At 42.6% G+C, this 15,000-nt stretch overlaps 1 protein-coding gene across 1 annotated transcript in view; it reads right to left on the bottom strand.

Annotated features, from left to right (window-relative positions):
- LOC122257958 (tyrosine-protein phosphatase non-receptor type 11) overlaps positions 1–15,000 on the bottom strand; it is a 46,338-nt gene that overhangs the window by 17,242 nt on the left and 14,096 nt on the right. Inside the window, 1 exon segment of the mRNA XM_086540342.1 lies at positions 3,061–3,635. Coding sequence (XP_086396468.1) covers positions 3,061–3,206 — 146 coding nt within the window. The 5' untranslated portion in view covers positions 3,207–3,635.

Below are 15,000 nucleotides of genomic sequence, written 5' to 3'. Positions count from 1 at the left end.
AATCAAAATAAGCATATATACAAAAATAAGTATTTCCATGTCAAAAAAAGAATGTAAAAAAACATTACACCAGCCTTAACTTGGGACTCACCCTAACAGAGCGTTTGAAGTCTCCAGGATTGGCTTGGACGGCCGCTGCCAGAAGGAGCCCTCGATCCCCACGCTCCTTTAGAAGGACCTCGGCCTCAGCCCGAGATATTCGGGTGGAACCATCTGCCACAACAAAGAGAAAGATGGAAAAGGGTGAAGGTCAGTATTGGACATACTTTTGCTTCTAAGGAGAGAAGAATGATGGAGAAGAGGGTAGGGGAGGGTGTGGGGGTAGGGAAGGACTGGGGGAAAAGGGGGAAAGGAGAAGAGGGCGTAAAGGGCGGTCGAGGGGAGGGGAAAAGGGAGAGGGAAAGGGAAAGGGAGTGAGGGAAGAGAGGGAAAGGAGAGGAAACAGAGTGAGTAGACAGGAAAGAGAGAGCAGGAAGTGGAGTGGGAGTGGGAGGGGGAGAGGGAGAGAGCAAAAGGGAAAGGAGGAGAGAAAGAGAGAAGGAAAGGAAATAGGATGGATAGAGATAGAGAGATAGAGAGAGAAAGAGACAAAGGGGGAAAGATAGGGAGGGGGAGAGATGGGGTGCAGGAGAGATAGAGTGAGAGAGAGCAAGGGAGAGCAAGGGAGAGCAAGGGAGAGCAAGGGAGAGTGAGGGAAAGCAAGGGAGAGTGAGGGAGAGAGAGGGATAGAGAGGGAGAAGTATACAAGAATACTAAGACAAAAGGATGAGGTAACATAAATTATTCTCACCCCAATTTTAGTTTCTCTTTAAATAAAGAGAGAAAGAGAGAAAGAGAGAGAGAGAAAGTGAGAGAGAGAGAAGGAGGGAGAGGTAGGGGGAGGGGGATAGAGAGAAACGAGAGAGAGAGAGAGAGAGAGAGAGAGAGAGAGGGAGAGAGAGAGAGAGAGGGGAGGGAGAGAGGAGAAAGGAGGGAGAGAGGAGAAAGGAGGGAGAGAGGAGAGAGAGGAGAGGAGAGAGAGGAGAGGAGAGGAGAGAGAAGAGGGAGAAAAGAAGGAAGAGAGAGAGAAGAGAGAGAAGAGAGAGAAGAGAGAGAGAGAGAGAGAGAGAGAGAGAGAGACAAAGGAGGAAAGATAGGGAGGGGGGGAGATGGGGTGCAGGAGAGATAGAGTGAGAGAGAGGGAGAGATTGGGGAGGGAGATAGAAAGAGAGGGGGAGAGAAAAAGAGAGAGGGGAGATGGGAGAGTGAGAGAGAGCAAGGGAGAGCAAGGGAGAGTGAGGGAGAGAGAGAGGGATAGAGAGGGAGAAGTATACAAGAATACTGAGACAAGAGGATGAGGGAACCTAAATTATCCTCACCCCAATTTCTAGTTTTCTCTTTAATTAAAGAGTGTGAGAGAGAGAGAGAGAGAGAGAGAGATTGGAGGAGAGAGAGAGAGAGAAAGAGAGAGAGAGAGAAGGGGGGGGGGGGGCAGGTAGGGAGATAAAGTGGGAGAGGGAGGGGGATAGGGAGAGGGAGAGATGGGGGAGGGATGGAGGGAGAGATGGGGGAGGGATGGAAGGAGGGAAGGAGGGGGAAGGGGAGGGGGATAGAGAGAAATGAGAGAGAGAGAGAAGGGGGGAGAGGTAGGGAGATAAAGGGAGAGAGGGGGGGTGGAGGGAGGGAAGAAGGGAGAGGTAGGGGGAGGGGGATAGAGAGAAATTAGAGAAATGAGAGAAATGAGAGAGAGAGAGGGAGAGAAAGGAGAGAGAGAGAGAGAAAGGAGAGAGAGAGAGAGAGAAAGGAGAGAGAGAGAGAGAGAGAAAGGAGAGAGAGAGAGAGAGAGAGAGAGAGAGAGAGAGAGAGAGAGAGAGAGAGAGAGAGAATAAAGAGGGAGGAAACGGAGGAGGAGAGAGAGAGAGAGAGAGAGAGAGAGGAAAGGTGGAAGTTTCGAGAGAGATTAGGTAGATATAGAGAGAAAGGAGAGAGAGAGAGAGAGGAGAAGAGAGAAAGAGAGAGATGAGAAAGGAGGAGATAGAGAGGTATGAGAGAGAGAAAGGAGAGACTAGAGAAGGCTAGAGAGAGGATGAGAGAGAAGAAGGAGAGCGAAAGGAGAGATAGAGAGGAGAGAGAACGGAGAGAGAGAGAGAATTGAGAGAGACCTGACGCGAGAGAGATATTTGCGAGTAGGAGAGGGAGAGAAGAGAGAGAGAGAGGAGAGAAGGAGGAGGAAAAGAGAGAGAGAGGGCGCGACTATAGAGAGAGAGAGAGAGAGAGATAGATGAGAGAGAGGAGAGAGAGAGAGACGAGAGAGTAAGAGAAAAGGAGAGAGATAGAGAGAGAGAGAGAGAGAGAGAGAAGAGATAGAGAGAGAGAGAGAGAGAGAGAGAGAGAGAGAGAGAGAGAGAGAGAGAGAGGAGAGAGAGAGAGAGAAAGGAGAGAGAGAGAGAGAGAAAGGAGAGAGGGAGAGGGAGGGAGAGAAAGGAGAGAGGGAGAGGGAGGGAGAGAGAGGAGAGAGAGAGAGAGAGAAGAGAGAAAGGCGAGAGGGGGGGGGGGAGTGAGGGGAGAGAGGAGAAAGGAGGGAGAGAGGGAGGGAGAGGGAGGGGAGGGAGAGAGGGTGGGAGGGAGAGGAGGGGAGAAAGGAAGAGAGGAGAAGGGGGGGGGAGAAAGAAGAGAGAGAAGAGAGAGAAGAGAGAGAAGAGAGAGAGAGAGAGAGAGAGAGAGGTCACTGATATATTAGTAAAATTTCCAATGTGCGTCCAAAATAATAACACCGAGTTCTCTTTGCTAGAGTAATCGAAATTATGTGTATCTTACATTTTAATCTTTCATCGTATATCTATAAGGATAGGAGTAACAACTAAGGAAGTTATAACTTGAGAGGAAAGGGGAAAAGAAAAAAGGCTTAATTTTCCGTTCTAAAAAAATCAATATATAAAGACACCAGGTTTACTTAATAGAAATGCAGAAAGCACTTGTCTACGTTCATGAATACTTTTCCTTTTTCCCCCGTATCAAAAGGGGCCAGAAAGAGCAAGCGAAAAGAGCCAAAGAACCGCCTTATCTCCGCAGCGTCATTACCTGCCTTTCAATCTGACGGAGGTGGCCTCAAGGGAACGCCTGCTGCCCCGCTCCGCCTCGTGGGCGTGATCGCTCATGCCGCCCACTCCACTCACCATCTTGTTGTATAAAGAGTGGAGGCGGTTCCACATCTTCTGGGTCATCATCGTGACACGAGATGTACGCAAGCACCCGCTCGCAAAACGAGTCTCACGTCTCTACAACACCTCGCCCCTGCCCCTGCCGCCGCCGCCGCCGCCGCCGCCGCCGCCGTCGCCGCCACCGCCGCGCGCTCGCCCACTCGCTCCCCTCTACCGCGACACCTTCGAGAGATCCGTGGGGCGCGACGGGCGAGGAGGAATCATCGCCACGTTTGCGAAGCGATTCTCGGGGAGGATAGTCCTTTATCTCCGTTGCCTTTGATTTTCTCTCTACCACACTTTGTTCTTTTTCAAGGCATAGTACTGTATGGTCGCGCTAACACTTAAGAGTCTATCATTACCACGGTGGGAGGGTTTCACACAGCGTAACTACACTCCAGTCATTCTGAACGCTTTGATGCACTTACTCGCTTATCTCAATCGGTTTTTACTTCCCTGGCACAGCACATGCGTGAACCCATAAAGTAAAGTCAGATTTAAAAATCCAAAACAAATAAAACAATCCTTAGCAATCACACTATCAAATCACAAAAAAGACAGACACAATAACAGAAGACAAAAACCTTGGTTTCTTCGCTCCCTCTTCCTCCTCCTCCTCATATCGCAAAGGGAATAACACCGCTAACGGTTTCTTGTATGTATACATATCTATATCTGTATCTGTGTGTGTGTGTGTGTGCACGCACACACACACACACACAAGAAAAAAAATATATGTACATATATATGTACATGTATGTGTATATATATATATATATATATGTATATGTATATATATATCATATATTATATTTATCTATCTATATAAAAAAAAAAAAAAAAAAAAAAAAAAAAAAAAAAATATATATATATATATATATATATATATATATATATATATATTAGTGTGCTTCTGGGAGTGCCACTATACATCCTGTGCATTTCTAACCGTGACTGATTCCCTTATCTATATCTGATACCGCCAGGGTGTATCTGATGACTGTATCGAATAACACAACTGATAAGAGAAGCCTTGATGAGCCACACCGGGCACTCCTTAGCACATAACTCTTTCTTCCTGTCGCCATCTCTTCAATCTTTGTACTTTCCCTGCTCCCCTTGCATTATACTGTTCTAGGTAAGCAATCAAAAACACCTGCATAATATGTTATATTGTTTGCTTATCGTAGTAATGTTTTATAAAGAAAATGGATGTTGTATATTATGAACCACGGAGATATATAACAATGTCTTTTTCACTTGTCAAATAACGTCGATTTGTCATTCGCAGCTGGGAGGAGCGCGCAGGTGACGACGCAGGGTACACGACGTAAAACACCCCTTCCGGAAAAGCAGGCACCGACGCGTCGGCACGCCCGAACGCGATAAGATACATCGGCTCGAAACGATGGACTGCAACTTCGTCGGATCTCAGAGACCAGCTTGCATCTTTTACGCGATACCGTATCAATGGATTATATAATATCAAAGACGTTCTTCATACGAGAAGTGTCCGCCACTACATGCTATGCATGGAATGAACATGCACAACCACAGGCACATGGACACCCATCTCATAGAAAGAAGTAGCTGGAACAAGGAAATCTTTCGGGAAGAGTGTACAAAGTAGTGACAGGCAACACAAAAAAAAAGGGAAAGGGGAAAAAATCCCGTTTTTTTTACACGCACACGCACTCACACACACATATATATATATAAATATATATATATAAATATATATATGTATATATATAATAATATAATAATAATATATATATAAATATATATATATATATATATATATATATATATATATATATATATATATATATAGTACCTGGCATTATTCTATTCATACCATTTTTGTAAATCTTTATATGCTTCAAACTTATTTACGTTTAACGTATATAATCCTTTTTCTTATTGGTAAACTTTCCCTGTATGTCGTCTTTTCCCAGTTGTCGATGTTTTTCCTAGTTGCGATGTTTTCGAAATGCTTTTTATAAATGTATCACCGTTGTATACTTGGTATCTTGTGCTTAATGTACTCGCACCCTGTATGTGCATTAATAATTACAACAACAATAACAACAACAATAATAATAATAACGATGATGATGAAAATAATTATATATTTCATTCACTTCAGCGACTGATCCCCGTGAGTTCAAGACCGTGTTGCTGGCTCATTAAAGCTTTTTAATCCAGTTGCAGATGCTATATTGAAACAGCTAAGAAAGAGAAAGAATCATTTCACATTAAATGCTGTGTAACCGGCGTTACGATTTTCATATCGTCATTATTCTCATTCATATTTTTTTCAACATTTGTCTCAATAAACTAATGATAACATAATCGTTAACGATCGGCGATCACAAATTCCTATGATAGGTCGCCGGAATAATAGAACAGCGACTCTAAAATAGTCAATGGTAAATTCTTTTAAAAATGTTTTATCCGTCTTTACCATACCAATCCGTCGTAACAAATGAAAAGAAACAAGAGCAGGTAATGCGATTGCTAGACAGCATGACAAGTAATAGATATTATGAAGTATAACACGCGAGGCAAGCGGAAAGGAAAGGATGAAGGGTAGGTGGGCTGATGGGACAGATGGGGCGGGGGAGTTGGGGTTATATCGCAAAGCTCGTTTAGAATAATGGGTGTGTACTATGGGGTCTTCGGACACCTGCATGACACACATACATGCTGATACACACAATATACAAAATCATACGCGCTCAACACGCACGCTGACATTTACACAAACAATATACATAAAAAGAATAAATAAACATAATAAAACATACATACACATATCCATACAATACTAAGAGCACAAGCGCAGGTAATTAATCAAGTACTTATAATACTGAGATCAAATCAATTGTCAAATATGACAATATCAATTCGTATGACTTGTAAACGATGCCTTCTTTACAACCACATCAATTCATAATACTAAGAGATAATAATTTCCGTAATGGAAAACGTATCAGACCGATCATCTTCTTAATGGTCAAATAACAACTCGTCCTTTCTTGATAGTTAATAAACAACTCGTCCCATAAAACCGTAACCATCCGCGTCCCGTTATTAATTTCGATTCATCATTCACCGTCTCACATCATCAAAACCACACCTTCATACGTCCCGGGAAACGGCAGGCACACCCCCATCCAAACTTCCGTTCAAGTGCTGGAAGTTACTACGATCTAGTGCGGTTTGGCGGTTTACGGATTAGCTACTTCAAGATCGTAGACGCCCTTCCGTTAAAGGATGAAGGTACTGCAACACTGCAGATTAATGTCTGTCTCTGGCATATTCGTATGCAGTAGTGTGTCTTCGCGATATATCAATCGCGTGTTCCCATCGTAGCCATTGTATGCTTACAAAAATTAAAAGGGAGCAAGAGGATGGAAAATAACGTCTGATCTTTAACAGCGATGTTGGGGGGGGGGAAAGGCGGGAAAAGAGAAAGATAAAGAAAAAGATAGAGAGAGAGAGAGAGAGAGAAGTGTGAGAAGAGAGAGGAGAGAAAAGGGGATAAGAAAAGAGAGAGAAGAGAGAGAAGAAAGAGATAGAAGAGAGAAGAGAGAGAGAAGAAGAGAGGAGAGAAGGAGGAGAAGAGGGAAGAGAGAGGGAAGAGAGAGAGAGGAAAGATAGAGAGAGAGGTGTGGGTGGGGGGGGGGGGGGGGGGGGGTGGGGGGGGGAAGAGAGAGAGGGAGGGAAAAAAGAGAAAGTGAGAAAGAAGATAAGAGTAGAAGATAAAGAGAGGTAGAAGAAAAGAGGGAGATAGAGGAGGGAGGGAGAGAGAATGAGAGAAACGAATAAGAAAAAGAAAAATGAAAGAGAGAGTGAGAGAAGTAGAGAGAGAGAAGAGAATGGAGTAGTGAGTGAAGAGAAGATAGGAGAAGAGAGAAGAGAGAGAAGAAAGATGAGAATGTGAAAAATAAGTGGGAAAATAGAAGATGAAAAAGAATGAAGGAAAGAATAGAAAAGAGAGAGAGAGAGCGTGAGGAGAGAGAGAGAGCGGATAGAGAGAGAGAGAGAGTGAGAGAGAGGAGGGAGGGAGAGAAACAAAAGAGAGGGGGGAGAGAGAGAGAGAAGAGAGAGTAAGAAAGAGAGAGAGAGAGAGAGAGAGAGAGAGAGAGAGAGAGAGAGAGAGAGAGAGAGAGCGAAGAGCGGGGAGAGAGGGGGGGAGAGAGAGGGAGATGAGAGAGGGAGGAGAGAGATAGGGAAAGAGAGTGTGAGAAAGAGAGGTGGGCGTGGGGAGGAGAGAGAGAGGTGGTGGCGATGAGGATGGAGAGATAGAAGAGAGGGGGAGGGAGAGAGAGACAGAGAGAGGGGGAGGGGGAGGGAGAGAGAGAGAGAAAGAGAGATAAAGAGAGGTAGAGAGAGAGAGATAAAGAGAGGTAGAGAGAGAAAGAGGGAGGGAGGGAGGGAGGGAGGGAGAGAGAATGAGAGAACGAGAGAGAGAGAATGAGAGAGAGAGAGAGAGAGAGAGAGAGAGAGAGAGAGAGGAAAGTGTGAGTGAGTGAGAGGAGAGAGGAGAGAGAGCGAGAGAGGTGAGAGAGAGAGTGAGAGAGAGAGAGAGAGGAGAGAGGAGGAGAGAAGAGTAGAGAGATGCGGAGAGGGGGAAAAGAAGATGAGAGAGAGAGAGAGAGAGAGAAGAGGGATGGGAAGAGAGAGGGAAAGAGAGGATTGAAGAGGAAGAAGAAGAGAGAGAGAGAGAGAGAGAGAGAGAGAGAGTGATGAGAGAGAAGAAGAGGAGGAGATAAGGAAGAGGGAAAGAAAGACGGGAAAAAGAGGGAGAGAGAGAGCGGAGGAGGGAGGGGGAGGGGGGGGGAGAGAGAGAGAGAGGGAGAGGCGAGAGAAGAAGTAGAGAGAGAGAGAGAGAGAGAGAGAGAGTGAGGGAGGTGAAAGAGGGGGCGGGAGGAGAGAGAGGGGGGCGAGGGAGGGAGGAGAGAGGGGGGGCGAATTGGAAGTAAGGGAGGGTCCCGGTACATCTTATGGCTCTGCGAGAAGCGAGGAGTAAGAACAGGAAAAAGGGAGAGAAGGGAAGAAAGGGAGCAGAAAGGGAAGTGGGAGGGAGGGTAGAGAGGGAATGTCGTTGGAGCGATGAATGGGAGGGCAGGTTCTTGCTAGCTCAGTGTTTTCTATTGCTTTCTTTATATCTCTCTATCTCTGGTCTCTTTCTTTATTTCTCTCTTCTCTCTATTTCTTGATTTTTTTCTTAGATATCGCCTACGCGATAGTGGGTTTCGATCTATGATAGATATCTCATAGATGCTATTTCGACTGCTTCTATCTAGATTATAGCTAGAGTCTTCGGGGTTATTTGGATAGAGACACTAGATTATTTATCAGGTGATCGTTGAGAGGGCTATCGATATGTATGGGTGTAGTGGATGATACAGATCTAGGTCGAGGGACGAGTGCTCGGGTATATAGAGAGCTAGAAGAGTGCGGATTGGTAGATCTCGGTCTTACTTATATGCTTTCCTTGTGTGAGGGATGGCAGGGAGATGAGGGTGGGGGGGGGGGGGGGAAGGGAGGGGTGCGGGGGGGGGGGGGGTGGGGGGGGTGGGGGGGGTGGGGGAGGGAGCGGAGTATCGCTGAGGGAGAGGGGAGAGAGAGATGGTGGCAGAGGGTCTCAGTCCGCTGGAGACATCGTCGTCAAGGAGAGATCGAGAGAGACGAGCGAGGGAGCGGAAGCCAGGAGAGAGAAAGAGATAGAGGGAGAGTAAGAGAAAGAAAGAAAGAAAGAGAGAGAGAGGACTGTAGCAGAGTGTAATACTTGTCCTCCTTATCCCCCTGTCTCTGCCCTTTCCCATCACCCCCACCCCCTCACTCCTACTTCAATGGAGGACGTCGCGATGAAGCCTCGAGACGCCGGCGACGCTGACGCAGAGGAGCTGGACTTTCGACGGGCGTGACTGAGGGCCCAGCAGCGCCCCGCTCCTTGAGAAGTCTCTCATTAAAACTAAAATTCCCTTCCGCCTCGCAAGGATTATCTGACCTCTAAGCGTCACCTTTTTAAAAATCTTACTTGATTTCATCGCGAGGTGAATAAAAGAGCAGCAATCTATCTACAGTCATATCGTTCAATAACTCCTTTATATCAAGCTTTACAGATAAGGAGGTAGATACACGGGTGGTCGCAAAATCGACCTGTTATTGCATAACATCACAGTGGCCACGCTACCCGCCTCGCTTAATTCGTTATTCATTATTCTTACAAAAATAAAATTTTCTGACATTGAAGAGACTAACATCAATTGATCTTCATATATTTCTGAGTCAGTCATTTTTAGATGTGCGTTAGAAATTTAAAAAGTTCCCGTAGGACTATGTTTAAACATGGCCTACCTCTGTTTTGATTTTATTGACCGCTATCAAAACTACGATTTATATCATTTTACTCTCTTCACACATTTAGGCAATATGACACAGGTCTTCAAGCTATGATGAGTTCGAGGCGAAGGCTCCTTGCGGATAACAAGATCCTCAACCAGTCGAGGTCAAACCTCGACTGACCCAGTCATACGGCCCGGAAGCGCCTCATTACCTTTTTTTTACCCTGTATTGTCCTTGATGTATTATGTTAGCGCTGGGTTACGGAATAAAATGTGCATATCATACAAATGGATACACGTACATCATACATGTATATAATATATATATATACATACATATATACATATATATATACACACATATAAATATATATATATATATATATATATATATATTATATATGTAATACTTGTCCTCCTTATCCCCCTGTCTCTGCCCTTTCCCATCACCCCCACCCCCTCACTCCTACTTCAATGGAGGACGTCGCGATGAAGCCTCGAGACGCCGGCGACGCTGACGCAGAGGAGCTGGACTTTCGACGGGCGTGACTGAGGGCCTAGCAGCGCCCCGCTCCTTGAGAAGTCTCTCATTAAACGATAATTACCCTTCCTCCTCCGCAAGGGAGTATCTGACCTCTAACGTCATCCTTTTTTTAAAAATTCTTACTTGATTCATCGCGAGGTGAATAAAAACAGCTATCCTAGCTAAATCATATCGTTCAATAACTCATTTATATCAGCTTTACAGATAAGGAGGTATAACACGGTTCGCAAAATCGAACAGTATTGCATAACATCACAGTGGCCACGCTACCCGCCTCGCTTAATTCGTTATTCATTATTCTTACAAAAATAAAATTTTCTGACATTGAAGAGACTAACATCAATTGATCTTAATATATTTCTGAGTCAGTCATTTTTAGATTGGGGTTTTCGTTAGAAATTTAAAAAGGTCCCGGGAGACTATTTTAAAATGCCTACCTCTGTTTGATTTTTTGACCGCTAGTCAAAAACTACGATTTAAATCATTTTACTCTCTTCCACTTTAGGCAATATGACACATGTTTCAGCTATGATGAGTGTCGAGGCGAAGCACCATTGCTTATAACAAGATCTTTCCTCAACCATCTGGACAAAACCGCGACTGACCCTGTCATACGCCCGTAAGCGCCTCTTTACCTTTTTTACCCTGTAATTGTCCTTGATGTAATTATCTTACGCGTTACGGAATATAATGTGCATTTCATACAAAGATGAACACTACTTCATATATAATATAATCTATATATATAAATACATATATACATATATACATACACAACATTTAAATATATCTATATATATATATATATTTATATATATATATATAGTGTGTGGGTGTGTGTGGTGTGTGTGTGTGTGTGTGTGTGTGTGTGTGTGTGTGTGTGTGTGTGTGTGTGTGTGTGTGTGTGCTATGTATATATATATATATATATATATATATATATATATATATATATATATATATATATATATATATATAGTATGTGTGTGTATGTTTATGACTGTTTATGCACGCCGCGACACGAAAACGCACGCACGCACGCGCGCGCGCGCACACGCAGCACACACACACACCACACACATATATATATATTATATATATATTATATCATATATATATATATATATAAATATATAATATATAAATATATAAATAATTATATATATAAATATAAATATAAAATATATAATAATATATAAAATATAAATATATAAATATTAAATATATTATAAATATATATATATATATATATATATTATTATATATAATATATATATTATATAATATATATATATATATATAACCTTCCTGACAAACATACAAACATTCACTTCTTCCTCCGCTTCCTGGCCAGATATAGTCACCACGGGCAAGACGAAGCATACTTCCTCTTCCGGATCACCTGCACAACCAACCAACTCTTGAGAAAAAAGGAAGGAAAACTGTAAACAAGCCCGTAGTTACGGGGTCGTTGGTGTTCTCTTCCCAGACTACTGCCCTTGTAAATTAACTATTAATACTTTCGTTCGAGGTACCATTATTTCTTCCGTTAATAGTCATTCATCACTTTCATTAAAGTCATATTCATTATGATCATCACCTCTGGCTTTACAAAGTAATGATAATAATAACAACGCTAATGATGAGAAAAAAATCTACACCATGCAAACCATTGTTTACAACACCCAAATTGTCAATCTATGTATGGTAACGATGGCAAAGACTCCTAATTACCCTTGCGTTTAAGATTATCAATGATAATCAACAACAGTTTTAACCTCTTTACGCCGGAGACAGGCACTGTCCGCCATGTTTTATTGTTATCATCATCAATACCATTAACATCGTTTATTGTTTACACATATGGTTCCACTAGCGTCCCAGTCACCAAGGAGTCAACTATCTGGCCTCATCTATTAGGAACAATATTAACTGTCAAAAATTAGAAATCTCTTTTGACACTTTAGTGTAAACATGAATTTGGGAAAAAAACAATGCCCTTTCACCTGCATTCGGAGGCTGATTAACGGAATACAACACGGAATACTCATGGCAATTAATTCCTAACATTTCCATACCTATATTATATATAAGCAAATAAATTATCATCCATAAACAAATTAATGAATAAACAGAATCATGAATATAAATAAAAAATATGTCCTCATGTAAACACATATTCATCTAGATGACACCACTCAGGCTCTTATCTACATGTTCATTAGGCGATAATAACTCATGAAGACATTAATAACGACACTGCATGGACAAAAGCGAGTGAAAAATCGACGCTTAAATGCACATGAACGTACTCTTCGGATGTCCTTTTCCCCAATCTTTATGTAGCTCTTTCTTTATGCAAACATGAACATACGAGCACACGCACGCGCACGCGCACACACACACACACACACACACACACACACACACACACACACACACACGCACACACACGTACCTATACACGCAGGTCACACGCCCATCGCTTATCTCAGCTCTTCACCCGGGCGTTATAATGGCACCAAATAAGTCCCAAGACCTTGCAACACGCGCTCACTCTTCCACCCCTCGGTGTTATTAAACTGCAACAGGAACAATTCACAAGTGAAAGCCAGGGGCGCTATATCGAATTCATCCTTACCTCTCAGTGGGCAGCATAGCACTGTCTTCGAAGAACAAGCGAGAACGAGCAAGAACGAAAGAGATCACGCCCGAGTGACAAGTGTAACCGAAGCGTCACCGCAAGCTGTGAGTGATACGGTTATCTCTCTCACTCCCTCTCTAGCCGAGATGAGAAATTGAAAATGATATTTGTTCAGAAACCGAAGTCTGGCCCATTTCTCTGCTAAGCTTCACTTTTTGGTTTCCGTGCACTTGTGTGCACGTGCTCAATCACTCTCTGTCTTTTTAAGAGGCACCCCTTTGGTAGGATAATTAGAGAACCCTAGATGCTATCGCTCCTAAAGGTTGTGATAACACCACTTTCTCACAGCATTCTATCATAAATAACTTGCATTATTGCCTTTCTCGCTTGGCCGATTTAAGGCTTAGTTGCAATATTCTTTTAACACAAAAGGGTAATGGAAAAACACGAAACTACATCGCAATTAAAATCCGAAACTTTTTGTACATTTTATAACGATGACATCCGTTTCAAGTCGCGTATAAAAAAATAAGAACACGATGTTCACGTTCAGCTAAAAACAGAGAGACTTAAACAAAAGTAAACCCACGTCCGGAACGACGGCGGATGGGCGGATGCACAAACACAGACATTACGTGAACACAAGACAGGCAAACACACCAACTAATCGTTCGTCCCAAATACAGTAAATCCACAAGCCCCGATCTGTCCCTCTTAATTAAGAGGAAAGTCTTCAGGAAAGAGATCCAGAAAATAGTCTTGTAACTTAGTTCACATCGCACACACAGACAGTGATTATACATATACTAATAAATACCCCCCCCCCCCACACACACACATGCTTGCATACACATAAACAAAAATACACGTGTATATATACACATACACACACACACACTACAACACACACACACACACACACACACACACACACACATATATATATATATATATATATATATATATATATATATATATACATATACACATACATACACACACACATACACAAAGTAGAGTAAACAGAGCTTCCGTGGCATGGAAATTGTAGACGTATAAAATTTTACACAAAACTAGGACAAGCAGTATGAAAAAAGTTAGAAACATACAGTACATGACTGAATCCAACAGCGGTGCAATTAAAAATTGAACAACAAATGTGGCGGATAACTCAAGGACATGCGGTTGTTTTCCGCAAATTAGTCGATCTAAAGAGCATCGTAGCGACTGCAAGGCGTGACTCACTCTTGGTAAATGGACACACAATCCAAATGTTGGGAGGGCCTTCCGCAATGTGGGGAGAATTACCGAAAAAGGGTAGGAGTAAAAATGGAAAAAAGTAAAATTGAAGGATAAAAATAACATTTATCGACTCAGAAAATGACACAAATAATACAACCATAGATAGCATAATTAATGTGTCAGAGTCATAAACATGTCACTAATAGGCCTAGACTAAATTCGAAGTTCAAATACCCCGAAAAAGCCGCGAGGTAAGATTTGACCTCGACACATTTCCAGCCTTCAAGCGCTCTCCGTCTAAAGTGCAGTTCGGAGCAAGAGTTATCATTAGGCAATGTTCCGAGGGTGACACGCGAAATAACAATCATGGAGGAGGCCAGAGTTACGATAGTAATGCATGTTGGGCGAACGGTGACCCCCCTCAAATCAATGAAAAAAATGGCATAATCAAGTGGTAATGTAGTTACATTTCTTCAATGGGAAAACAAACTGGATTAAAATTAATACGTTTCCTTGGAAGGAGAAAACTGACCATAAGAGCAATTAAAAAAAAAAAAACTATGAAAAACAGCTACGGAGTCTGCTTCCACCCCTCCACCCTTTCAACTCTGCCGGCCACCCCAGCCTGCTGTCAACCCCTTCGCTGGGGAGGAGAGGGGTCCCCAAGCTCTTCTGCTATCGATCACACGGGGGAGGGGGGAGAGGGGCTAGAAATAACCATCCATCTTGCACATTCGACGGAGCCAAACACGAACCTCTGTACATACATGTCTATTCATATTTATTAAAACTAGTTATATATATATATATATATATATATATATATATATATATATATATAAATATATGTATAAATATATGTATATATATATATATATATATATATATATATATATATATATATATTTGCCCTATCCTTCTGTTTCCGATATGAATGCTGCATGAAATGTCGCATTCTATTGCGTAAAAGGAGTATCGAGTATGTGGGCGCCCCTCTAACCACCTCCTCAACTTTATTGTGTAATTGTAAAT

Source organism: Penaeus japonicus, unplaced genomic scaffold, assembly GCF_977035675.1.
Source record: "Penaeus japonicus unplaced genomic scaffold, GWHDUDI00000001_assembly GWHDUDI00000010, whole genome shotgun sequence".
In the NCBI taxonomy this organism is placed as follows: domain Eukaryota; kingdom Metazoa; phylum Arthropoda; class Malacostraca; order Decapoda; family Penaeidae; genus Penaeus; species Penaeus japonicus.
Note: the sequence above shows the minus strand (reverse complement) of the source record. Positions and strands in the feature narration are given on the sequence as shown.